General features: G+C 48.7%; 1 protein-coding gene across 1 annotated transcript; it reads left to right on the top strand.

Moving 5' to 3' along the window:
- Window positions 1–6,512: 6,512 nt before the first annotated feature.
- On the top strand, window positions 6,513–27,624 carry PDIA4 (protein disulfide isomerase family A member 4). Its single transcript, XM_079149319.1, has 10 exons — window positions 6,513–6,787; window positions 15,622–15,796; window positions 17,320–17,525; window positions 18,703–18,841; window positions 20,686–20,891; window positions 20,995–21,153; window positions 22,327–22,478; window positions 24,641–24,797; window positions 25,240–25,473; window positions 26,869–27,624. The coding sequence occupies exons 1-10, from the start codon at window positions 6,700–6,702 to the stop codon at window positions 27,282–27,284; spliced, it is 1,932 nt and encodes a 643-aa protein (XP_079005445.1). The 5' UTR covers window positions 6,513–6,699; the 3' UTR covers window positions 27,285–27,624.
- Window positions 27,625–27,646: the final 22 nt, after the last annotated feature.

The raw sequence follows: 27,646 nt of genomic DNA on the forward strand, positions 1-27,646 counted from the left end.
AGAATGTATAGAACATAAAATCTTTATAAATTAGGTACATAAAATATATAGAAAAATTTTAAATTCTACATCCCTTCAGAATTCTAAGATGCAAATAGGGGTTTTTCTCAAACTCTAATTTCAGAGAAGGAAACAATAACCACAATAAGTGCCTCACCCACAGTCTCAGACCTGGTTAGGGACCATGCTGAGACTCTCTGCAGGTCTGATTTCAGAGAAGGGATTCCTGTCATTGCACTTAATTTGGAAATCCAGGAAATAGTGTTCTGTGGATAAGAAGTGCCAGGTGCTCAGACACCAAAGACCAACACAGTTACCTAGGCCAGTTACTTTGTTGCAGAAGTAGGGTTGGTCTCAGGAGGGAAATGTCCAAATATGAAAGAAAAGCACAAGGGGGGGGGGATGGAGAAAATCATGTAAGCCCTGGTGACTCCTGGCATCATCTGGAAGAAACAGAAGGTTAATGAAGGAGATTCTCTGTTTAGGAAAGAAAAGTAATTCAAAAACCAATGCGAACCATTTATGATTTGGGGACTTAGGAATGAAATGGACACTTCCTGCAGATTGGATGCAATTCGTTGCCTCGTTCTACCAAGACAGTTTTTGAGGGAGGTTCCTGTACCCTAAATTAGGCAGTTTGGAGTTATTAAATAGATAAAAATGCAGAAACTTAGGTGTAATTGACAAAAGGCAGTTTGCAGATGTTTTAAAGTGAAATGGGGACAAACCACTATAACAGAGACTAGAGGACTTCTTAACTGCCACCCCGCTCTGTGAGAACAGTCCCCGGAGAAAACACTGCCTGATGAGAATCTGCCAGGGAGTGTACAGAAAGGCCAGGCTCACAAAATAGGTGAATGAAAGGTTGTTGAGGGAAAGGCAAATTTCTGAAGGAAAGTGCATTTTTGGTGTATTGATAGGATAGAAAGGTAGCTTCTCATCATAACTATTTGGATGTCTATTAGATGTCTCAAATTCAACATTTCTAAAACCAAATTCCCATTTTCCCTCCCTTACACTATTCCTTCTATCATCAGTGAAAGGAAACTCTACCTTCTATTTTCTGAGGTCAAAATGGTATTGTCTTTAACTTCTCTTTTTCTTTCAAAACTCTCACCTCATCTATTGGATCTTGGCAGCTTCTTCATCTTCAACATATATTCAGTTTTCCCCTTCTCACCATTCCCTCCAAGACGCCTCGTTCAAGTCAGCAACATGTATGTACTTCCGAGGCTCAAGCAGCACTCAGAGAAATTGGAGGCTTGCCCTCAGACAGTAAAGTCATATTTCAAGCAGCTGCTTGGGTCTGGGTGCCAAAGGGTGGCCACAGTGGTCTCGGGAAATCTTACAAGGTGAGATTCGTTATGTTAGCCTTTGGCATCCATCCATCCCATTTGAAAGATCTAATGGAATGCTTCAACAAGATCCCTGCAATGAAGACCTTCTTAGACTGACGGCCTTTTCCCACTCCCACCAAGTGTTGACACTGAGTGATTCAACACCCCTTTGGAGGGCAGTGAAGGTTCCTGGTACATATTTGCATGGAACAAGGCAGCAGTATGGATGCCCCTGGTGTGATCACTCAAAATAAGTCTGGGATAAAGTAGTCCGAGGAGAAACAAATACATGGTGTCAAGGCAGAAAAGCGTTTGAGAATTAGGTAATGGTCACCAGTGACAGAACGGGGATCAGAACTAAGAAAGCACACAACAGGCCAGTCGGCAGTCACTGGCTCCGTGAAGGCCTGAGACCTGCTTGTGGCCAGTAGCACCTCCAGCATGAACTAAGGAGGACTTTAAGACACCTGCTGAAGGATGCAGAATCTTATCACCGTACCCCACCAAGGTCCTCAGAGGAAAGATGGAAGAGCCCAAATCTTTCCTGAACCTTGGAAAACCACCATCGTGAATAAGTGAGTGATGGAGGAGTGGATGAAATGGTGAGTTGGCGGTGGAACGACAATTCCACTTTGAAGGCAGTACAAAGTAGCAAAAATCGAGACACAAAAAGACGCTGGCCTTGATCCAATTTCCTCAGTTGCATACAATTTCAGATCCGATCTTGTGTGACCCAAAGAGGAGGAGATCAGAACTGTGGTTATTTCCATCTTCTGCGCCAGGAGAGTCCCAGCGAGATTCCGACGCGGTTTGGGGCAGCGTGGGCTCTTGGCGCGTCTTGCCCGCAGGCGGCGCTCTAGGAGCCTCACCCAAGCAGCATCTACGCGCAGGAGGCAAAGTTCCCAAGACCGGAGTGGCTCCATGGCAACGGCCTCCAGGGGGGTGGGTCCAGGGCGCAGGCCCCGCCCACGGAAGCGGCTCCAGCTTCGCGAGCATCTCCCCTGCGGCTCCAGTGACACCTCTCTGACTCAGCGGTTCCGTGTGGGTCTCAGGCCCTTGCTGGACAGGCGCGGGAGGGCGCAAGCGATGCAGAGTCTTCAGGTGCCACCGGAAAACTGAAAATGAGAGAACATTCCTAACTATTGAGGCCAGCACTACTGTCATATCAAAACCAAAGATAAAATAAGAAAACTAAAGACCAGTGTCTTTTGTCAACATAGATGCAAAAACTTAGTAAAATTTTAGCCAGTCAAGCTCAACAATATGTAAAAATAATAATACGTCATAAGTGAGATCTCAGGAATGCAGTGGTTAAACTTTTCAGAATCAACATAATCCATAGTAACAAATTTAAAAAGAAAAACCATAAGATCTATTTCTGTTAAAAAACAAAAAAACAAAAAAACAAAAAAAACTCTCAGGAAATCAGGACTAGAGAGTAACTTCTTCAACTTCACAAAAGGCATCTACTAAAAATGTAGGGTCAGTATCAGATATAGTGGGAAAGGCTGAACAAGGAGCAAGGCAAGATATGTCCACTCTCCTCAATACTCCTCAACATTACATACAGGTTCTGGCCAGTGAAAGAAGGAAAGAAAAATATGAAAGGAATTCACAACGAAGAAGAAATAAACTATTTGCAAATGACATGATTGATAGAGAAATAGAATCTACCATTGGAATCACAGCAAAGCTACTCAACCAATGTGAGTTTAGCTATGCTGCAGGATACAAGGTCAGTGTACAAAAATCAATGGCACTTCTGTTTACTTGCATTGAGTAATTGAAATTTAACATTTTAAAAATTTCCCTTAAAATAGCACAAAACATGTATTGCAAAATACATGTAGAACTAGGCACTGCAAACTTGTTGGCACATAGTGGGTGTTTAATAAATATTGAATGAATAAAGTGGTAGAGTCTAAATTCAAAGCCATGCAGCCTGACTCCAGAGCAGCTGCTTCACAACAAATACAATAAATAGTTTTTGTTTCTAATATGAGGTTCTGGTTTTATTTGTTTTATTTTGCTTGCTTAGTTTCTTTAAATCCCAATAGTGTTAGTAACAGTACCAAATATCTGGTATATTCTATCATTTGGTGACAGTGCAATTGAGTTCCAAGAGAATAATTTTATTTCAAATCTTAAAATATTTTCTTAAGGGACTGAGGATGTAGTTCAGTGGTCGTAGGGGCATTTGCCTAGCATGAGTGAGGCCCTGGGTTTAAGCACCCAGCACCACTACAAAAAATAAAAATCTTAAGAATTACTTTACCTTTGAATAAAAGAAAGAATAGCTAAGACCATTGGTATAACCAAAAAAAAAAAAAAAAATGACTGGACTGGTTACCTATTTCTGCAAACTTTCGTAAATAAGTTCTCATCACAGGCAAACCTCTGCAGAAATGTCAGGTTGGCCACCACTGTATGTGTGAATACTGCCCTTATGGAAGTTAGTACGCAAAGTTACTGGAAGACGCAGTAGCTCATACACCATTTTATTATAAAACATGATAATAGAATCTGAGTACAGTGTTTATGCTTCTTAACTCTAGAATGGAGTTAAACATAACAGACATTCTCAGGTAGATGCTTGAGTAGCTGGAGTGTGGGTTTAGGACCTCATTTCAGTCTGTAATCATGAATCAAGGTTCATGGGATGTTCTCTCAGAAGACAATGTAACAGCGTGGTAAAATGATCATGATGTGATATTAAGTTTAAAATGTAAGGCATAAAATTATACATAGATTGTATTTTACAGTTACATGGTTTTTGTTTTTTGATGGAGGGTTTCTCTGTGTTGCCCAGACTGGCCTTGAAGTCCTGGGCTCAAGCACAATCCTTCTGCCTCAACCTTCCCAGTAGAGGGAAACACAGGCATGCACCACCATGCCAGTCAAAAGCAGAGATTTCTGAAAATTAATACACTTTTGGAGCTTTTCCCGTTTGTACTGAAAAGGAACTGAATCATAATCAAGGGAAGGTAGGACCATTCCTAAGATCTCCAGCACATACAAGAAATTGTTTCAGCCTTGGATAGGATGGACTAAAAACCCATGGCCGCAGGTTGTGCAGCTGTCTGTCTCAGTGTAGTTTTCCAACCATATAAGCTCAGTTTGTGATGGCAGACACAGGCGTCAAGATGGTCATAGATTCATCTAGAGACAATCTAGATGGGGACAATTACTTCCCTGTAGGCCATTCCCCAAGGACTGTGCAGGAGTAGAGGAAAACACATGTTCAAATTGACCTATAAACCTAGCTTAATAGTGTTAAATGGCAGCCCAGGGGTCAAGTCGGGGGGAGTTCACTTATATGAATGAAGTTTCCAAACTAGGAGCCAGTTCTATTAACAGTCGGTCTCTATATAATTATAACTAGTTATGGAGATCTTGATTAAAGTAATCTTCTCTCTCTACTGTGGTCCTCCTCCCAGTGATTTCCCAGTCTGCTGTACCCATAACCAAATTCGATGAGATTTAGAGATGAAGAACAAGGAGCTTCCCAACTTGTTAAAGTCATATTTTACTTTTGAATGAACTTCTACTGTTGTAATCTAAATGATCTTATTATTTTTCATTTCTGGTACTGGGCATTGAACCCAGGGGCACTTTCCCACTGAGCTATATCCCCAACCCTTTTTATTTTTTATTTTGAGTCTCACTAAGTTGCTGAGGCTGGCTTCAAACTTGCAGTCTTCTTGACTCAGCCTCCCAAGTCACCCAAATGCTTTTAAAAAGTGTTATCACTATAACTTCACAATATGCGTATGTGTGTGTGTGTGTGTGTGTGTGTACACATAGTTGGCACTTTGACGGTTTCCTCCATATCTGTTATCAGCAAATCTGTTATTGCAATTGGTTGCCCCACATCTGGGCAAATGAAGCCTTCATTCTTCTCAGTTTAGTAAAAATTCATAGTAAACTATGAAGACAGACAAAAATTCTGATTGGGCTCCATCTTTTTTTAGAGTTCTTTAAAATAATACTGAATTGTTACTCTACACTCATCTCACTGTAACAAATCAATTAGTGTATACTCTGGTGTTAAAGTTAGTTGTGGTATGTCTTTGTGCTCTACAAAATTAACATAGAACCACTGGATTCATAATAAAAATTTTATTAAAATTTCCTATTTCTAACATCTTTTGAGTGACCTCTTTCCTTTCTTTCTCAATAATCTATATACACAAAAGACCACTACTGGACTCTTGGATTTTATTGTTTTTTTTTTTCTTTAAGCTTGTTTGTTTTTCCCTATTTGTCTTCTATAACTCAGGCATATATGCCCAGGTGTTAAAAAAAAAAAAAAAAAAATCTGAAACCCTAATATGCCCCACAGATTTCTGACTTACAAACTTAGTTTTCTTCTCCAAAACAGCCGAGAGAGAAAGCCTCAGGGCTACATCTAGATCTCTGTAAACCACTAGATTGCCTATCTGGTATTACTCATTTTTTGAAGAAATTCACTGAAAGAATAAGTAACATGGGCGAAGTTTAGACAAGAATCTGAACGCGTGCTGATAGTTGAAATCCCTATGACCAGGAAAGACGTGCACTTCCCCCCCCCCTTTTTTTGTACTGGGGATTAATTAAACCCAGGGGTGCTTAACCACTGAACCACACCCTCAACTCAAGATTTTTTAAATTTGAGACAGGGTCTCAAATTGTGTCACCAGCTGCAAACTTTACATGTGGGAAAAATCTGAGACGAGAAACCAGGAAGCCCACGACCTTGTGGGAGTCTCGGGGGGCGGCCCTCTGTTTTTCCCACAAGAGACAGGCCCGTGCTCCTCGGCTTTGGTCTTCAGCTTCTCCGGGCCGGGCGGGCTGGGCCAAGAGCCCAGCTCCCACAGCTCCCCTAAGGCCACGTGTTCTTCCTGCCGCGCGGGTTGGGGGAGGTCCAGCCGGCACAGCCCACCCACCCGGCATTTCCCAGGCCCCGCCCCTCCACGCCCACCACGCCGCCGGCCAATCGCGTCCTGAAACATTGCAAGGCCCCGCCCCCTCGAGCTCGGCCGGCCGCCTTTGTTCTCCCCTGCTGGGTCTCTCCGCCTGTGCGCTCCGCGCAAACCGAGTGGCAGCCGTTGATTGGTGGCCGCCGCGTAGCCAATCGGAAGGGGGCACCTCACGTTAGGGCTCGGAGTTTTAAACGCGCGTCTGGGGCGCACCGGGGGCGGCGCGGAGGCTGCGCGGGGAGTGGGCCAGGACGCAGGCCCGGCGCAGCGGCCAGCGCGTCCGGCCTCGCGCGGGGATTGGCCTACCGGCGGCTTCCCCGCCCCGGCCAGTTGCTGGGAGGACTTCCTGGAGCGCTTTCTGCGCCCCGCGTCGTTGGGGAGGGCCGCGCTGCGCTGCCGTCGCCATGAGGCTCCGGAAAGCCTGCTTGCTCGTCTTGCTCTTGGCGCTGGCGCAGCTGCTGGACGCGGCCAGCGCCGGGGGAGCGGACGAAGGTGAGCGGGGCCTGGCTCGGGAGGGCGCCGTGCGTCCGCGAGGCTGGGAACCGTGGGGAGCCCGGGTAGTACGACCTGGTGACCCGTCGGGCTCCACGCAGATCCCTGCAGAACTAGTGACGGGCGTCGCTCGCGGTGCGAACTTGCGGGGCTTTCAGGGGAAGGGCAGGGGCGCTGGACAGCTTTGGGGATCCCTGAGTGGAGACGACCAGGAGGCCGGGGCTTGGGCCTCATGAGCTCCGACTCGCTGGAAGTCCCTGCCACCGAGGCTGGGGCGCAGAAAAGGGTACAGACAGACTTCTTTGCAAGACTCCTTCGTTTTCATTAGCTCAGATTTTCTTAGGTCCAAGCTGATTGTTCTCCGCCCTGGAAGGAGGATCGTGGTGGAACTTATCAAAACTTACCAGACGCACACGCCCAGAGACTGTGAGGGGAGAGGGGCCCACTGTGTCCAAACAGGTTTTAGAGAAGATGCGAGGGCGGGAAGATTCGTGGGAGCTCGCAGGGCAGCCGCAGGCAGCAGGCATATTCTTAAAGATGGTGTCTGTAGATTTGGAAATAATTAATGCACAGGTTCTGGTTTGAAGGTGAAAGGGAGGTTTGCGTCTCATGTATGTAGGAGACCCTATCCCTTCTCTCAGCATTTATTCAGCACCTACTATGTGCCAGTCTGTGGCTGCGTTCGAGGAGTCAAGCCTAAGGTGTGTGGTCCCCACCCTCAGAACCCATATTCTGCTAAGGACAGGGTACAACACCTCACCATGCTCCTGCATTTTTCTTTGAAATCAGCTACCTGGAAACGTAAGAGAACTTTGAAAACTAAGAAAGTATTAGTTACAGTTGCAGTTCCTAGAGAGCTGGGCATCCAGTGTTGGTCTTAAACTTTTCCTTTGTGTCCTTTCTCCTGACCACTAGCTTTCTACCTACTAAGTTTATTCCAATATAAATAACCCCACTTTAACAATATTAGTGTGTAGGGGAAATGTGAACTTTATACTTTTTTCAAATAATTGAGTAACTTCTGTGTAGGTCAGATTCAAAGTCTTTGCCCAGTAGAAAAGGAAGTAAAACCCAGAACTCGGTGAAAAAAACACCTGCTGAAAGGAACCAGGTATCGATACTGCCCACAGGTGTGTCTTGGCACTTTTATCCAAATCACTTGGGTGTTTATTTAAATATGAGGCAGGGCTAGGCCTTCGAGTCTATATTTTAAACAAGTTTTTCACTTTTTCATAGGCAGAATAAACTTTGGACATTTTTTGGAACATAGCTGGAAAGTACGAGAGCATTCTCTTTGTTTTGATCCACTGGTTTTGGACTTCAAGGACTTTTGGGACCACCAGGTTTATAATGGGGTCGTAGGTCACTAGAGCTGTATTGTCCCTGGGAAGAGTTACTTCTGGGGTGAACTAGGTATCCCTGGGGTGTTCTGATCAAGGGCAGCCCTCCCAGGGCATCTTCTCAGGAGTAGGGCTCCTAGCCTTCTCTTTGACTCAGCCTATCACATATGACATGGTCAACAGATTTATTTCAGATCTCTGCTAACTCCTACCTCTGATGTTCCAAGTCTTTTGTTTGTTTTGTTTTGTTGTACTGGGGTTTGAACCCAGGAGTGCTTTACCACTGAGCTACAATTCCATACCTTTTTTTAAATTTTGAGAAAGGATCTCACTAAGTTACTAAAGCTGGCCTCGAACTTGTGATCCTCCTGCTTCAGCCTCCCAAATTGCTGGAATTACAGCCATGCACCCTTATGCCAGACTCCAAGTCTTTAGGCCTTTCTTTGGTTTCTTGTTACATGTTAGGTTCAGTGATATCTGGACACCTAAATGCACCCTCCCCCAGGGTGGTTGCTAAGTAGGCCTTAAGCCCTATGGTCTAAGCCTCAGGTGGCAGGGCTTTCCATGTCTTGGATTAGAAGTTGCCTGGACTCTTCCAGCTAAAATAGGAAAGAAAACCCTACGTGGTGGTGCTTGAGTGTAATCCCAGCCACCAGAAGGCTGAGGCAGAGGATTAAAAGTTTGAAGCGAGGGCTGGGGATACAGCTCAGTTGGTAGAGTACTTACCTTGCGTGTGCAAGGCCCCGGGTTCAATCCCTAGCACCAAAAAAAAAAAAAAAAAAAGTTTGAGGCCAACTTCAGCAATTCAGTGAAACTCTGTCCCAAAATAAGAAATAAAAAGTGTGTGTGTAGTTCAGTAGTAAAACACCCTTGGGTTCAATCCCAGTAGTCCCTACCTCCCTGAAAAAGGAAAAATATTTTTGCTTACTTTTATTTAGGACTGATTACATTCTTTTTTTCCTTTTTTTTTTTTTTTTTTTTATTGAAAACAAATGGGATAATGGGATACAGGGCTGATTACATTTAAAAGTGGAAAATTACTTGTGTATTGTGCTAGGAAGTTGATACTCTCTGCCTTCCTATTCTAAGAAGTCATTTTCAGAGTCTTAAAAAAGTGGAAGACCAAAATGATTTCACCTGAATACTGTATTGGGAAGAAAGTCTGACAGTACAGCATACCAGTTAGGTGACCAGAGTTCCTTGTGCCTTAGTTTCCTCATCTGTAGAGTTCAGGTAGCATACTTCCCTCAGGGAGTAAAATAATGTCTTTTAAGAGTTTGGCACAGTGCCTGGCACATAGTTAATCTCAACAGTAATCCTTAATCTGATAACAATTCTGTCCTTTTCTCATTCACCATAAACTGTTAAGTGTTGACTTGATGGTAGTTCGTCCAGCTGTTAACAGGTGTGTCCCTGGTGGGAACTGGAATTGACCAGCTGAGGAGGTAGAGAGACAGCATCCTTATGGTAGCTGCCTGTATCTGGGCTGGGCAGGGGAAGGGTGCAGAGTTGTCCTCAACTGTGTTCCTGTGTTCAGTAGGGGATTTCAGCCACCTGGTTAGATCCCCACATTTCCAGAGTGGCTTTCTCCTGTGGGGTGAGCAATGTGGAGATGAATGTAAGAGGCTTCATTTGCCTCAGGCTAGAAAACTCCTTCAGGTGGTGCTGGAAACTTTTGATGGATGTTCCATCCTAGAATGTCCAACTTTAAAAAAGTGAAACCCAGAGAAAAATAGTCTCCCCATTAAGTTATCATGTGTTTAGCTTGCAGGGTTGTGTAGGTTTCTAATAGATGGGAGATTTAGTCAGCTTTTTTGTTGCTGTAACTAAAAGATCCAATAAAAGCAATTTTAGAGGAGGAAAAGTTTATTTGGGGGCTCACGGTTTCAGAGGTCTCAGTCCATAGACAGCTGGAAATGAGGCAGAACATCGTGGAGGAAGAGTGTGGTGGAGGGAGGCAACTCAACATGCTGATCAGAAAGCCAGGCTCTGCTCACCAGATATGAAATACATACTCCAAAGGCATGGCCTCGGTGACCCGCCTTTTCTAGCCACACCCTCCCCACCTTCAGTTACCACCTGTGTAATCCCATTTGAGTTCCCAGCAGGGGAATCAATGCACAGATTGGGTTAAGACTCTGATAACCCAATCATTTCTCTAAACCTTCATGCATTTTTCTCATCCAAACCATAACCAAAGCTGGTCCCCAAAAGCTCATGCCCATCTCATGGTGGAAAATACATTTAGTTAATTTCCAAGAGTCCCCGTAGTCTCAGCAGTTCCAAGATTGCCCAAAAGTTGGAGTCCAAAGTGTCCTCTGAGATTCACATCATGAGCTCCTGTAAAGATCATAAACAGTTTACAAGTGTCCGGTGTAGAAAGGTACAGAGTAAACACTTCCATTCAGAAAAGTAAAAGGGACGGAACCAAAGCAGGACCGAAGCCCAGCTGGGCAGACGTGTTATGTAGTTCCGTGTCGGCCTCTGGGGCACGTGGCAGCATGACGTTCTTTCCCAAGGGCTTACGTAGCTCCTCGCCTGTGAATCTGCTGGTTGCAGTCCACAGCCCTCTCTGTTGTCTCTGCTCAATTCCCACAGCTTTGCTTGGCAGACAGACTATGTTACTGGCTTTTCTTAATCCCGTGGTCTCCACTGCAGCTTCGGCTTCCTCCTCATGTCTCCATGCTTGGATTTCTCAGGAGCTGTCCATAGGGACTCAAACCCTGATGCACTTGCCTGGCCTTCCAGGCCTTCCTTTGAAATCTTGGTGGAAGCCTCCATGACCCCCTAACTCCACCATCCTGCATGCCTGAACAACCAGCACCACATGGTTGATGCCAAAGTCTGCTGCCATCTCCAGCATAGTAAAGCCTTTAGGGACCCTGGCTGCAGCAGTCTGAGTGCCTGGGTGGCTGAGCACACTGAAAAAACTTCCTAGGCCCCCATGTGCAAGTAGGGTGCCCTACTGGTCTCAAGAGAATGTTTACATGGGCTGGGGATATAGCTCAGTGGGTAGAGTGCTTGCCTTGCAAGCACAAGGCCCTGGGTTCAATCTCCAGCACCACAAAAAAGAGAATGTTTACATTTACTCCCTTGAATTTGAGATGGGTGTGATCTTGCCAATTCCTGAGAGACCTTCAAGCCATCTTTTATTGTCTCTGGACACTTTTTATCATTTCCTCAGCGGCAGTAATGTTTTTAATAACTACAACTTTCTAGGCCCCACTTTTACTCCACTTTTCAAATCCAAGTTTTTCAACTCTCTCTGCTCTGCTTTCCACTCCTTAATATCACAGTAAACTTGGATAAAAGCCACCAGCAACGTTCATGCTGCCACCTGAAAACTATACTGCCTAGAAACTTCTGCCAGATTAAGACGTCCCTTGCTTTTAAAATCAGCCTCACAGAACATGTCAGGCCATGGGCAAAATGTAGACAACTTCTTAGCCAGAACATAGCAGGAATGCCTCTAGTCCAAGTTCTAATAGGATCCTTTTCCTCTGAAAACTCACGAGCCCATTCTTTACTGTCCACAGTCAGATCAGCTTTGCCTGGTAAGATCCACTTACAGCATTCTAAAGCTTTACCAGCTTGCATGCCTAAACTTTCCAAAGTTCCTCCCACAAATTCTAAACTCTAAAAGCTTCTAAACCAGATGGTCAGGTTAGTCACAGCAGTAACCCCACTTCTGGTACCAATTTCTGTTTTAGCTTTTTTTGTTGCTGTGATTCAAACATCCAATAAGAACAATTTTACAGGAGGAAAAGTATGGGGGGCGCCTCACAATTTCAGAGGTCTCGGTCCATGAATAGCTGGTTCCATTCCTTGGGGCTTGAGGTAAGGCAGAACATCATGGCAGGAGAGTGTGGTGGAGGGAAACGGCTTACAAGATGATCAGGAAGCAGACGTCTCCACTGCCAGATACAAATATATACTCGTAGCCACGCCCCAATTCCCACCTCCAGCCACACCTGCCACTTCAGTTCCCACTCAGTTAATCCCTGTCGGGATTAATTCACTGATTCTGTTAAGACTCTCACACCTAACATTTCCCCTCTGAACCTTCCTGCATTGTCTCACGTGAGCTTTTGGGGGACACCTCACAGCCAAACCTTAACAATGGGGTCATAGACCCAGGGTTGTCAGGATATAGCTCAGCGGTAGAGCACTTGCTAGTGTGCGTGAGACCTGGGTTCTGTTCCTGGTCTCTTCTCAACTTGCAGAGAAACAACTAGGGTTTTCTGTGAGTTTAGAGGAATGGAAAGAAGGTCATGCCTTAATTCGGTGGAGAGTGCTCAATTATGTAGGGCATGTTCCATCATTTTGTTTGTTATTCTTTAAAAGGAAAAGACAGTTCATTGTTTCTTTTTTATTTTATTAGAGTCGGGGTCTCGCTGAGTTACATAGGGCCTTGCTAAGATGCTGAGGCTGGGTTTGAACTTGTGATCCTCCTGCCTCAGCCTCCCAAGTCCCTGGGATTACAGGTGTACACCACCACGCCTGGCTCAGCTCATCATTTTTGAATGTTAAGAAATAGGTTGCCTTGTTGGAATGTGCTGACCCACTAGGAGTGTTGAGTCTGCCTCAGGCTGAGCATAGCAAGAAAACATCCGTGCAGGTCCTTTTTGTAAAATTCACCCTGGAAGAGACTTGCCGATGTGCAGACTATGCAGTTCTGCTTCCTGTCCTCCCGTGGCTCCTAGCTTGAGGAGAGGAAGTTCCCTCATAATGCCTTCTCTCCATCGATAAGCTAGGAAGTTCCATTCTGTCACGGGGCTGAGCAGCCAGGCAGTGCGGGGTGGGATGGTGCCCACTGGGCAGAGAAGCTCCAGAACCTCCCTGCCTTAAGCCTCCAGGTCACTAGGGGGACACTCAAGTGAGAGCCGTTCAGGTGTTCAGCGAGCTTTTTGGAAACCACTGTGACTGGTGTGCCGCTGGTCAGCCCTGTCAGTCCTCCGTGCTTCCCCTCTGAGGGGCTCCCGAAGTACCTGCAGCAGTGAGCCCTGGGAGCCAGTGTTAAATTCCAGGACCCCGAGGGCATGAGGTCCATGATGCAGGAGGACCAGGCGGTGTCATGTGGGCTGCCAGTCACATCTGGGAGGAACTCGGTCTGAGGTGCACGTAAAGGAACAAGAGCGGGCCACCAGCCCTATCATTGACAGGGGGACCGCGTCAGTCTGTGGCTTCAGAGCAAGATGTGTATTTGGACCTCGTGAGTTTCTTTCAGAGAAACGTGTCAGTAGGCCAGGCTTAATTTTCTGAGCCTCACAGAGCAGAGATTCCTTCCTTTCCCCGCGCCTCCTCAGTGGTCTAGAAAAACTTGAATAGCAGGCCCGGAAAACCCTGGGAATTCAGCCTCCAGGGTGAGGAGGCTGCCCTCTCCCTGGGGGAACTGTCCACAGGCTCGTTGCCTACATGCTGCAGTGAGCCCAGGCTGCCCTGCCTCTGCGCCCCTGGAACCTGGCCTCTCGCATTGAGCCAGCTGGTGCTTTGCTGACGGTGCCGAGTGGCTCTCGCTGCCCAGGAAGGAGAGCTGTGGCCAAGAGAATTGCAAAGCTAGCTTGGTTTCTGCTCCTGAAAGCGTAGGGCTTTTAGAGGGTTCCTGAGCCTCCCACAAAAGAGGAACACGGGCCTACATGGGGAAAGCAGTGTGGCGAGGGTGAAGATGGGGGTGGGTTTCTGTTGGCTTGCTTTTTTTCTTGGTACCGGGATTGAACTCAGGGTTTAGAGACAGGGTCTTACTGAGTTGCTTAGTGCCTCTCTGTTGCTGAGACTGGCTTTGAACTTGAGATCCCCCTGCCTCAGCCTCCCAACCTGCTGGAATTATAGGCATGCGCCACCTTTTGTTGGTTTTTTGTAATTAGTTTTTAGATTGGTAGTTTTGTTTGCTCTTTAAACCCAGGGGTACTTTATCATAAGCTGTATCCCTGGTTGGTCGGTCTGTCTGTCTCTCTCTCTTTTTTTTTTTCTAAGAGTCTTGTTAGGCTGCTGAGGCTGGCCTCAACCTGCCATCCTCCTGCCTCAACCCCCTGAGTAGCTGGGATTACAGACATGTACCATCTTGCCCGGAAAGATTATAGATTTTAATAATAATGATGAGAGCTTCACCACGCTCCCAGAATGTCTGAGTGCACTGGAGAAATGGAGTGATGGCCCCGCTGTTCCAGCTGCAGAGCCAACACTGGCTTAGTAGAGGCAACGGGACCCAGGAGTCCCAGTCTCCTGAGGGTGGCTCGCAGGCCATGAGTGCACCCTCATCCCCAAGCAGCTAGCAGTGTTGATTGAGCTCCCGAGAAGCAACTCCAGAAAATATCGGCCCCTAGAAATATTCTGGCCTTGGAGTTAACGAAATTATTGTGCTGGTTGCATTCAGTTCTGTTTGCTGCTGTGACGGCAGCTGGAGAAACTGGTCAATAAGAACTGCGGGGGGCTGGGCTGAGGCTCTACAGTGGAGCACTTGCCTAGCACGTGTGAGACACAGGGTTTGATCCTCAGCACCACATATGAATAGATAAAATAAAGACACGCTGTCCATCTACCACTACGAGAAAACCTAAAAATTAAAAAAACGGGTTCTACAAACACTTGAATCTATACTGTAGTTTGGCAAAAAAATCAAACTTGAGGGCTGGGGTTGTGGCTTAGTAGTGGAGCACTGCCTAGCATGTGTGAGGCACTGGGTTCGATTCTCAGCACTGCACATAAATAAAATAAAGGTCCATCAACAACTAAAATATATGTACATATAAATACCTTTTTAAAAAAATCCAACTTGACAGATTCTACTCAGTTTCCTGCATTCCAAGAAGAAACTTTGCTTCCAAACAGAAGTGTAATTTTTTTTAAAATGCATATTGACCCCATAAATTTCTGAGTTTGTCATCACAAAATATTTTCCACCTGGGTACTATGCGGAGGTGACTTTGTAAGTACAACATGATTCCTCACCTTCTTCCGCTTCAGCCTTTCCTTGAAGGATGGTAAAAGCCGTGGAAATATGTTTATGACTACAAGGTAAGATTCCACCCCTTCAGAAGCAGAAGTCGTCCTCCAGAGTGGAAAGGCGAGAATGAGTCCTTGTTCCCCGTTTCTACTATTGGGGGCCAGGCAGGTACTTTGTTCACAGGAGGTCACACCAAGGCCCTGTTGGTGGACAGCAGAGCAAGGCAGAGGCTGCCAGCCAAGCCTTTCTGAGGCATTTGCTCTGTAAGTTCTTTATTTTTTGGCCTGGGAAGTACTGGGGATCAAATCCAGAGCCTTGCTCATGAAAAGCAGCACCCCAGCCCTGAGCTCTGCCCCCCCAGCCCTTGCTCTTTAAATTCTAGGACAGGTTTTCAAGCACCTGTAGCCACAGCCTCCCTTACATGCAGACCCAGAGCAGAATTGCTGGGGCGAGGGACCACACAGGACTCGTGACACATTTTGAGGCTTTGGGTTCTAAGAAAGTTTTGAAGACAAGAATCATCAATTTCCTAACCAGTATTTTCCACTCAGATTCTTCTGAAAGAGAAAATGCTATTGAGGATGAAGAGGAGGAGGATGAAGATGAGGAGGAGGAAGACGACTTGGAAGTTAAGGAGGAAAACGGTGTCTTGGTCCTGAACGATGCGAACTTTGATAGCTTCGTGGCTGATAAAGACACGGTGCTGCTGGAGTTCTACGCGCCCTGGTGAGGATCGCGTTCTGCTTCCTCTGCAGCAGGCGCTCCCCTCGGGCCGTCCAGGGCCCGGTGGGGTGCAGGGGTCTGGCCAAGGAGCTGGGGCTTTTTTTTTTTTTTTTTTTTTTAGTTGTAAATGGACTTAATGCCTTATTTTATTTATTTATTTATGTTTATGTGGTGCTGAGACTTGAACCCAGTGCCCCACACCTGCTGGGCAAACGCACTACCACTGAGCCACAGCCCCAGACTGAGGAACGCCAACTTCTGGTGTAGGAACACAGAGCTGGGGGCTCGGTTCTGCCAGTTGGCATTGAGCAGCCTGGAGCCCGCCCTCAGGGAGGGCACCTCCTGGGTTCTGCTGGCTGCCCTAAGTGCAGGCTGTTGGCTGTGGGGGATGTGGGGGATTTTTTAACATACACAGGCTCTGGGGGAAAGAGTCACCCCACTTCCTTTCCTGTCTCACCCCTCCTAGTGTCGTCCCTGCTGACTCTTGTCTTCCTTTCGCTCTCGTCCCTTCTCTGCTGTTTTGTAACTCATGACCCCTTCTGTTGTTTCCCTCTGTCCCCCACCTCCCTGTTTCATTCTGAGAGAAAATAACCATGGTGCCCATGCTGTCCGCCCAGTGCCTGGCAGGTACATGCTACAGTAGGTTTTTTTTTTTTCTTTTGGTTGCAAGATCCCTGAACTTTTAAAATGTGAGAACCCCAAAGAGCTTTTTAAGTCATGTAGACTTTAGAAAACCCCACTTTATACTCAGTGTGTGTCTTACTTAAGGGATTCTGACTTCACAGACCCCTGAAAGGGTCCACTGGACCAAACTTAAGAGACTTATACTGTTGTCCTTTGGACTCCCAGGGAACTGATCCAGCCTCCACCATCCCTTGCGGACACCACAATACACAGACGCTCAGGTTCCTTCAGAAAGTGATGCGACTGCATGCGACTATGCGTACCTCTTGTATTTGGGGGGTTGTTCTGCACATGGTGCTGGGCTGGAACCCAGGACCTCACACATGCTAGGCAAGTGCTCTACCCCAGCCTTTTGTCTTTTAGTTCTGAGACAGTTTCACTAAGTTGCCCAACCTTTGATCATCCTGCCTCACCTCCTGAGTAGCTGGAATCACAGATGTGTACATCATCTCCATATTATTTATAATACGTAACACAAAGTAAGTGCTGTGTCCATAGTTGTTCTGCACCATTCAGGGATAGTGACAAGACATGTCGTACGTGCTCAGTACAGGTGCGAGGGTTTTTGTTTTTGATCCACAGTTGGATGAACTCATGGATGTGCACCATGTGGATGTGGAGGGCTGACTGTAAACAGAAGGAACCCTTTAGGTCGAGGGTATTTGGAATTCAAGCCTGGATGTGCTCGACTTAGAGCCTGTTGGGCCCCCCTGTGGTGTTATGTGGCGTCGTTCCGCTTCACTGCAGATATTTCCTTAAGCCCCCGTTTTTTGGGGTGGTGTTGGGTTCGCACCTGCATGTGTGCAGTGACCTGTTCCTCCTTCCCTAAATCTAACCCTTAGGTGTGGACATTGCAAGCAGTTTGCTCCAGAATATGAAAAGATTGCTAGTACCTTGAAGAGTAACGATCCTCCCATTGCTGTTGCTAAGATCGACGCCACCTCGGCGTCCATGCTGGCCAGTAGGTTTGATGTGAGTGGCTATCCCACCATCAAGATCCTGAAGAAGGGCCAGGCTGTCGACTATGATGGCTCCAGGACCCAGGAAGGTGAGCTGGTACCTGAGCAGCGTGAGGGGAGCAGACACTGGGGTGGTCCAAAGAAAGGAAAGGCGAGTGCCCCAGACTGGCTCCCGCAGAGCACCAGCTGCTGGAGTGTCAGTGGCTGAGGTTGGTGGGAGGGTGTTTTCACTTCCAGACACGGCAGCCGAGATCTGGAGCAGGAGCATTAGAGATGACACCAGCGGCCTCGGCCCAGTGGTGTTCCAGAGCAGTGGCTCTTGGTGTTCAGGAGGGCTCGCTCAGACAGACGGCTAGTAAGTTCAAGGTAGGCCAAGTAATTGGCACCTCTTAGAGGCACCCAGGGCTTGCCTGTGCTGTGGTGCAAAGCCATGTGCAGAGAGCACTGTCGCAGGAGTCCCTGACTGCACCTGCTTTCAGGCCTGTTGGGTTCCTGCTTGCTCACATGAGGCACCTTGAAGTTTTATCAAATGAATAAACAGATAAAAAAAAAATGTGGTTTCCTTAGCAGGGGATACTACTACTGTTTTTTTTGTTTTGTTTTGTTTTTTCTTTTTTTTGGTGTGGTGGTGCTGGGGATTGAACCCAGAAACATTCTGCCTCTGAGCTACATCCTTAGCCTGTTTCAGCCAAATTGCTATGATTGCATGCCTGTGCCACCTTACCCAGGGGTATATCATATCTCCCTTGTAATCAGTTTTTTTTTTTTTTTTTTTTAAAGATGCTGCCACGGGGCTGGGGAGATAGCTCAGTCAGTAGAATGCTTGTCTTGCAAGCACAAGGCTCTGGGTTCAATCCCCAGCACCCAAAAAAAAAAAAAAAAAAAAGATGCTGCCGCATTTTCCATTCAGCACGTGGAATGGTGGAGAGAATGATTGAACAGGGTTCAGAGGTTGGGGGGTTTTTATATGATACAGGGGCGGGAACCCAAGGCTCTTGATTTTTGCACACATTTTGTCATGCATGTAATACACTAGTGTTAGATATGTATGAATAAGTATATATAAAGCCTGTACACATTAAGGGAACTTTCCAAAATTCTATTAGGCATGTTTGACCAAAACCAGTTGGTACATAGTCCAGGAGAAAAGGAGATCAGGCATCCAGTAGGTCTTCTGCCTTCTAGAGGAGAGGAGGCTCAGGTGGTGTATGTAGCGGTGGAAACGTCCCACATGCTCAGCCTTTTTTTTTTTTTTCCCTATTTCAGAAATCGTTGCCAGGGTCAGAGAAGTCTCCCAGCCCAACTGGACACCTCCCCCGGAAGTCACACTTGTGTTGACAAAAGATAACTTTGATGAAGTTGTGAATGATGCAGACATAATTCTGGTGGAATTTTATGCCCCATGGTGAGATGGAGGTCTTAAGTTTTATGTTACTGTTTATGTTTATGTCACTGATTATTCAGCACCCTGCTGGGCTTGGGTGGAGGGTGCAGTGCAGGTGGAGGCAAAGGCACCAGGTCTTCTAGAAGAGGGGAGGTCGTAAGGGTACCACCAGGGGCGTGGTCGCAGAAGGAAGCAGGTAATCTTTCTTAGGGAAAAGGGAACCCAAAGGAAAGTAGATACCAGAAAGAAAGTGGGAGAGGGTTCAGGCAGCAGATCTGTGAGGTCCCCAAAAGCTCGTGGACCAAAGTGGCTGTTGTCGACAGGCTTCATGGGAGTGGGGAGGAGGTATGACCAATTGCAAGGATAACCCAGGAGGTAGGATGGGGGTGACAAAGTGGGCAGAGCAAATTGGAGGGAAGAATTTTCAAAGGTGAATGAGTATACCTGCAAGAGGGCCATCAGCCTTCTCCGGAGATGACCTGAGGCACTGGGTGAATTTGTCTTGGGTCAGCCAGTGGTTCTGACTCTTGAGTAGGCCTAGCAATTGTCAGAATATACCTGTGGACTAGGGTAGAGGCCAGTGAATGGCGAATCAGGAATGTGACTGTTGGGCCAAGAAGAGTGGCCTCAGTGGCTGTTCTGTGGACGAGTCCTGAGGAGTCGGTGGGCAGGGAGGTGTGTGGGCCTCGGATCAGCAGGCGGAGGCTGTGCCTGGTGCACAGCGAGAGCCCAGGGCACCCAAGCCCTGTTGAGGCTTTCTGGGCTCTGCAGGAAAAATCCTGCACCTAGTCATCATGGGCTGTAGGAAGGAAGTGAGGAGACAGACGAATGGTACAGAGGGAAAGGGATTGGGAAGTTCGAAGCCTCGGTCCAGGAGCAGGCAGGCTTGACCCCCTCTTAACCCTTCAGTGATGCTGGGGAGATGCCGGCCCTGTCCTGCTGCAGAAGTGGGCCCTGGCTTGGTGGTTGGGGAGTGGGAAGAGGAAGAGCAACAGGACTTTGCACCGATGGGTTGCTTTAGGGATTGTGATTGGCAGACGGTTCGTGGCCCCAGCGCGCTCGCTGTATGTGGTGCGGTTTGTTTGGCTTATGATGCCTTGGAGGACGGTTACCTTTTACTTTCAAATAGTTCCCATGTTGCAGAAATAATCCTTCAGGTTTCTTGGGTGTCCTAAAGGCCAGGGCAAGACAGTGTTTAACTGAGGCCTGAGAGCCTGTGACGTATGAGGCCCTGGCCAGCAGTTGTCAGGTCTTGTGGTATAGACAGGCCGAGTTAGGCACAGCAGTCTGAAGTCTGGGTTCCTCTGAGTCACGCCTGTCTTCTCCTGCCCGGGTTGGTTTGTGTGAGTGTGGGTTTGTCAGCTCTTCCTCCTTTCCCTGTCTCTATTGGTGTCATTACCTCTCCACACTCTCAGGGGCTCCTGTCTGAGTCTTCTGCGTACCTCAGGCCCCAGCTCAGCTGTCATGCCTCTCTGAAGCCATCGCTGACTTGCATCCTTGTCAGTGGCCGTCCCCGCAACCAAGAATATTCTCTCCCCTCTTAGGATGTCGTCTGTATGGCCTTTCCCGTGGCTCTGCCTTCCCCGTAGATGCTCCTGTCTGCACACATACTTGTGTGTTTATGTGTGTATGCACATGCTCGCGTGCACTCTCCAATTCACAGGTGCCATAGTAGGAAGCTCACATCTTCACCTCCTGGTTTCTCTTGGGGCCCGGCTCAGTGCCCACACCTAGGAGACATTCCGAGGTTTGCTGGATGCTACTGAGTTGCTTGGGAACACTGGATTGGTTTCTGTACCTCATTTAGCTGGGAGATGAGTCCACGCTGGGGCGGGCCCTTGACAGAACAGGCTTTCTCTTGTCAGGTGCGGACACTGCAAGAAACTTGCCCCTGAGTACGAGAAGGCTGCCAAGGAGCTCAGCAAGCGCTCCCCACCGATTCCGCTGGCAAAAGTCGACGCCACTGCAGAGACCGACCTGGCTAAGAGGTTCGATGTCTCTGGCTACCCTACCTTGAAAATTTTCCGCAAGGGAAAGCCTTTTGAGTACAATGGACCACGAGAGAAATATGGTATGGCCACATCCTTTCCTCATCCCCTGGTGGGGCGAGCTCTGAGAAGGGAGTAGCGTGGGCAGCTCCAAAGCCCCTGCTCAGGCGTGCGCTTTCCTCCCAGGGATTGTGGACTACATGATTGAGCAGTCAGGGCCTCCCTCCAAGGAGGTTCCAACTCTGAAGCAGGTCCAGGAGTTCTTGAAGGACGGGGACGACGTTGTCATCATCGGTGTCTTCCAGGGAGAAAGTGACCCAGCCTACCAGCAGTATCAGGATGCCGGTAAGTACTGGCCTGCTGTGCTGAACAGAATGCACAGGCCCTTCCAGGAGTCTGAGGCTACTCAAAACGGGCAAAACGCATTTTGCACAGAACTCGAGGGTCATCACGTAGGAGATGGCTGCAGGGTCGACTGAGGTAGTCTGTGGGAGTGAGCCTCTCCCTGGGGCCTTCTTGCACATGGATCACATACTAAGTGGGTGACACTGGCTGTGCCCTAGTCCCCCTGGCCTCTGAGCAGAGGGGAGGGCACAGTCCTCATCCCAGTGTCTGCCTCCCCCCCCCCCGGCCTCTGGGTCCCACCTGGCTCAGTCCTGCCCTGCCGGTCACTAGCCCTGTGGCCACGAGTGCAGGGCTGCCTGCCATCTTCCCACTCCCAGAGGTCGCCGGATCAGGTGGGTGACAGATGAAGTGCTCAGCAGACAGTACGGAGTGCCTCAGACGGCTCGTGCTACTCCGAGGAGTGAGGTGATCGTGTGCGGCCGTCAGCAGCCCTGTTCTGGGAGGGCGGGGACAGGTGGCAGGCACCCCACCTTGAAATCCACTGTCTGCCCAGGTCTGGCCCCTGGTGCCTGGGGACCATGTGCCAGCCTTCCTCTCCGACCTTAGTTTCCTGAGCCCCTCTCCCCTCCATGTACCAGGCAGCTTGGTTTTCTACTTCACAGTGCTTGACATCTTTTTTAAATTCACAACTCACCATGACACAGTTACAAATACGTGCACACCAAGTGAATTTATGTTGTAATAAAACGTACAGTAGAATTAGATTTGTGTTTCCTCGGTCTTTGTTGGTTAGGTAACCTTGCCGTCCATTCTAGACTTGTCAGTTAGGAAGAAACTTGCAGGGGGAGACCTGGCTTACCCGGGGCTTTGGCTGAGTGCTAAAGAACTGCATTCAGGCTACAGCCCACCCCTCAGGAGGAGAAGGTAAAACCCGCACCATGAGGACCCAGGCACGTGTGATGCTGCATGTCCTCTGTGACACGCTGGTAGCCTCGGTGCCCGTATGCTCCTCGTCAGGGATGATGGGGTTTAAGCTTGGTATTGTCTACACAGAATTTATGGTGTAGTCACTGTTTTTAGGGCATTTGCTTTAGCCAGCATGGGTAACGAATTAAACCTCGTTCATTTCAGCAGTCTAATAAATTGCATTTTATTGTATTATTAATTTGTCAGCCAACAACCTGCGAGAAGATTACAAATTTCACCATACTTTCAGCACTGAAATAGCTAAGTTCTTGAAAGTCTCCCCGGGAAGGTTGGTCGTAATGCAGCCTGAGAAGTTCCAATCCAAGTATGAGCCCAGGAGCAACGTGATGGACGTGCAGGTGAGGGCTGTGCAGGGCAGCCCTGGGTACCCAGCAGGCGTGAGCATCTGGGGTTGGAAGCATGGCGGGAGTTTTGTCCTGTGGTCTGCATCTGGAGTGCCTTTCCCAGCCCTCCCTCCCCACCCCATTGTTAGCTGGAGGGAATCTCAGCCCGGTGGCTCAGGGCCCATGTTTGCAGGAAGGGCGGGGCTGCCACATACCTGGCAGATAGTGGGACCTGAGGCCCCGGTGAAGTTCTGTCTGCTTTTGCCAAAGCAGTTGTTCTCTTTATACCTTCTGGCGGGAAGCTCCAGGCGCCTTTGGTGCCCAGGCTACTGTGGTTTGGCCTGGTGTAGCTGGGTTGTGCTGGGTCAGAACTGTCTCGTTTGCTGGCAGGTAGCTTGGGTATTGAGGCTGTGATGCACAGTGGGCACTTCCCCTTCCCTGGGTGGAGCTGGTCAACATACTTGCATTTCCCCTTTTTCCCCCTCTGCCTGCTAGCTATTCAGGTTAGCATGTAGCTCCGGAAGGGCAGGTGGCGTCCCAGCCCTGGGTGAGCCTGGGTCTAGCTCAGTGTTCCCTGGGCTTCAGTGGATGGGTCTGGTTTGGAAGATGCTTTTATTTGGCAAAGGCTGGCATGCAGAGCACATGCTCCTGCACTGGGCCCCATGGCAGCTGGAAGTCCAGCTGAGAGGGAGGGCAGGTGTCCTGGGCTGAACTGGCCCCACGCAACTTGCTCACTGGGCTCTGGGCTCTCTGGTCCTGGAGGAGGAAAGGATGAGGCGAGTGCACATGGAGGGAGCAGCCACAGAGGCTGGAGTACAACAGAGCCAGAGAGGCTGTGACCCCCGAGGCTGTGGCTTCTTTGTGCTCCCTCTGCCCTCGAACCTGTGGGTCCCAGTCCGCAGCCCACCCATCTATTTCTCAGGACCCTCTGCTTCCCTGAACTTAGGACACCTGCTGTGACGCCTCCCTCCCTCTTCCCTCCCTTGAAAAGAGGGACCCCGGGAATCAGGCACAGCCCTGTGTGGGCCTGCGTGTTCCCAGGAAAGGGTGTGTAGCTTTCAGTAAATTCTTTAAGGCATTCCTGACCCTGGAAAGCTTACAGTCCGTGTGATTAGTCTATTAAGCCTGTCACTGCTGCTCTGCTCTTAAATTCACCTCCAGAGCACTCCTTTCCTGCTTTTCCAGCATATTCCATCCATCCTGTACATCAGACCAGATCTTCTTGGCACCTCATCCTGTCTCTGCCCTGCTGTTCCTTTCCCAGTTGGCAAGGCCCTCCTGTCCTTCAGTGCCACTGGGATACCTGGATACCTCCCTGGCCACCCCATCTAGGTGGGAACTTTGGACCCACTGCTTCCTGTCTGTACAACATTGGGCAAACTGGCTGTGCCTCAGTTTCTCCAGTTATAAAGTAGACATGGCAGTGTCCACCTCTGGTGGTTGTGAGGGTGATGTTTGAAGGGCCCAGTGTAAGTCCTCACTGAGACCTAGAGACACCTGTCCGAGCTGTGTTTCCATTGCAACTGCCCCTGTGCCCAGCTAGTCACAGGTACCATGTAAATGTCAATTGGGTTTGCTTGACACTGAGACACCCCACAAGCCATCCTTAAAGGCCACAGTGCTGAGACTTCAAGAGCAGCCATCTGTGCCCAAGTGTGCTGAGCCCTCTGCACGTACAACCTCCCAGAGAAGAGGGGTGATCTCAGCAGCTGAGGAACTTACCCCGTGTGGCTTTGACCCACACCCTAACCTGAGACTACACCTTGCCAAATATAAGGTGAATCTCATATTTGAGATTCAAATATGAGATAAGGTGTTGTGAAGATAGTGGAGCTAAATGTGGGAAGTTCTGCACTGTTCAGATTACTTAGTGGCTGTTGCCATCAGAGAGCCAAACCTTTCTTGAAAAGTTCCTCACTGGGCCTGGCGAGCCCTGGCCTTGCCTGAGAAGTGCACTCGTGTGGACAAGCCCCAGAAGACAGCAGGCAGTTACCGGGTGTGCTTGACTGGGGCCCAACCCAGAGTGACCTGAGACCCACGCCCTCCAAGGTCTCTACTGCCCCACCCCATGCAGATTTCCTTTTGAAGCAAACATCTGTCGACAGTGATGGAGAAAAGAGTGTTAGCTAAAACCCCTTTTCTGTTGGCTGATCCCACCTGTGCCCTCTTTGAAACAGGGTTCCACAGAGGTGTCGGCCATCCAGGACCATGTGGTGAGGCACGCTTTGCCCTTGGTGGGCCACCGCAAGACTTCCAACGATGCCAAGCGGTACGCCAAGCGCCCCCTGGTGGTTGTCTACTACAGCGTGGACTTCAGCTTTGATTACAGAGCTGGTAAGGGACCTGCCAAGACCCATCTGGAGCTGGGGCCCGCTCATAGAATCCTGCCTTGGCCCAGCCTAGCAGATTAATGGAGCACGTGTAGTTCTTCCTTAGGGCTTCAGGGTCTTCAGGGTCACTTTTCTTTTCCCTTCTCTTTTTAGCAAGAAGGGAGCACAGAGTTGATTGAGCCCAGCACCCTTTTGGAGGTGAGGCTGCAGAGTCAGGCCTGGGCCATTCCGCTGCAGGCACTGCTGTGTCCTCTGGGGCTTGCTGGGCTTGCAGCCCTAGGCACCTGCCCACAGTGGGGCTCTCTCAGGTTTGCTTCTGTCTGCAGTGGAGGTGTATCTGGGACTTGTGCGCTGTGGGAGAGTGTTGTGAGTCTTAACCTTACCTCAGGTCTGAGCTAGAACCGTTGCTGAGCCCAGCCCAGCTCACAGCCCTTGGTCCATTGCAGCTACTCAGTTTTGGCGAAACAAAGTCCTGGAAGTGGCTAAGGACTTCCCCGAGTATACCTTTGCTATTGCTGATGAGGAGGACTACGCCACAGAGGTGAAGGACCTGGGACTCAGCGAGAGTGGGGAGGACGTCAACGTGGCCATCCTGGACGAGAGCGGGAAGAAGTTTGCCATGGAGCCAGAGGAGTTTGATTCTGACACCCTGCGGGAGTTCGTCACAGCTTTTAAAAAAGGTGAGCTGGGGCTGAGGGCTCCCCTCAGGTGGAGCACGGAACCTGGGCAGCCATGGGGTGTCTGGTGCCCCACATGTGCAGGAGGAGGGAAGTCTGCTGGCAGCCTCTGTCCACTCCGCTCCCGCTCCCAGTCCCGCTCACTCCCTCTGACTTCTGGGCTGGGCCAGTGCTGATCTAAACACTGGGGCACTAAGACAGCATTTAAAAAAAAAAAAAAAAAAAAAAAGACAGCATAGAGGTTTTGGAACATAGGGGATGTGTTTTTGTTTTTTTGTTTTGGTTTTTTTAAACTGGGGATTTCACCTAGGGGCTCTTGACCACTAAGCTACATCCCCAGCCCTTTTTGTTTTTAGGCAGAGCCTAGTTGCTGAGGCTGACCTCAAACTTGGGATCCTCGAGTAGCTGGGAACACAGGAGTGGGTCACCGTGCCTAACAACAATAGAACTTTATTTATTTGGCTGTTCTGGGCATGGAACCCAGGGCCTTGAGCCTGCTAGGCAAGTGCTCTACCTCTGAGCCACATCCCCAGCCCTCTTCCATCGTTTGCATTGAGAATAAAAGATCTGGAAGGCCATCTGAGGGCTTACTTAGCATTAGCCTCCAGCAGCTGAGATCCAGGGTTAGAGCAGGGGCAGGCAGAGGGGGCATCCAGAGAGGCAGCCCAGAAAGATGGGGCAGCATATGGATTCAGGTAGCGCCTCTGATGGCAGAGCTGTTTGTTGTCGGTCACTTGCTTTAATGAGTCCAACCCTTGGTTCCTGTACCTGAAGGATGAGGGATAGAGACATTCTAAGTCTTTTCTTCTTGTTCTTTATTTTTGTTTCTACTTCTTTTTTTTTTCTTTTTTTTTTTACAATCAGAAAAAGGGTGGGCCTTGGAAATTTTAAGAAGCCTTTTCTAGAAACTCTTTGAAACAGGCTTTTGGATTTAGAAATAAGTTTCATGAACATGGAAAACCTGATTTGAAGTCTAGACAGTATGTTATTGATTGATGTGTTGAGCGAATTATCCAATCTAGTGATGGCTCACCAGGGTGCCTGTCGGTCTTCAGCATACTGCCCCGTATGTGGCTTTCAGGCCCTTGGTGCCAGCGCTCTGTAGCTGCTCTGCACTGGGCAGCACCTCTGGATGGTCAGGGCCTAGTGGACCATTAGGCCAGTAGGGTGACCTGCACCCTCTCTGGCCTTTGCCAGGACTAGGAGAGTAAAAGATGGGCCTTCCTGTAGCAGTGCTTATTGCTAGGGTGAGGCTTGGGGACAAGGTCTTTCCGGTCCCAGGCAGCGTGGGACTCACCACTGCCAGTGTCTGCCCTATTCCTGTGCACTGAGCTGCCTCGCTGCGGGCCCAGGGCCTTTCAGCACTGACGCCGTCCCCCGCCTGGCTTTCCTTGGCAGGGAAGCTTAAGCCGGTCATCAAATCCCAGCCGGTGCCCAAGAACAACAAGGGGCCCGTCAGGGTGGTCGTGGGGAAGACCTTCGACAGCATTGTGATGGACCCCTCGAAGGACGTCCTCATCGAGTTCTACGCGCCCTGGTGTGGGCACTGCAAGCAGCTGGAGCCCGTCTACACTAGCCTGGCCAAGAAGTACAAGAACCAGAAGAACCTGGTCATCGCCAAGATGGACGCCACCACCAACGACATTGCCAGTGACCGCTACAAGGTGGACGGCTTCCCCACCATCTACTTTGCCCCCGGAAGGGACAAAAAGAACCCGATTAAATTTGAGGATGGAAACCGAGATCTGGAACATTTGAGCAAGTTTATAGACAAACATTCCACAAAATGGAGCAGGACCAAGGAAGACCTTTGAAGGCCTGGAGGTCTGCAGAGGGTGGGAGAGCCAGACACTGTAGTGGCCAGTGGCCACCAAGTGAGCCCTGAGGGCCGAGGCCGTTAATGTAATGGTGGTATCTCAACTTCTTCTCTTTTGTTATTTTTTATACTTCGATATGTCACCTTGTGCTCTGAATACTGAATAGCCATGAATGCAATAGTTTAGGCCAGATTTTTATGGAGGATACATCTATTTTTATCATTTGGGGTCTGATTTTTTTTTTAACTTTAATATTTTCTCAAAGCAGATAAGTTGAATCTCTGTGTGAGAATGTTTTCTTTTTTAATTTAAAGATTCAAAAAACTTTGCCAAATCATGTTGAGCTTGCCTTTTATCAT

This window comes from Sciurus vulgaris (genome assembly GCF_902686455.1).
Source record: "Sciurus vulgaris genome assembly, chromosome: 8".
Lineage (NCBI taxonomy): Eukaryota > Metazoa > Chordata > Mammalia > Rodentia > Sciuridae > Sciurus > Sciurus vulgaris.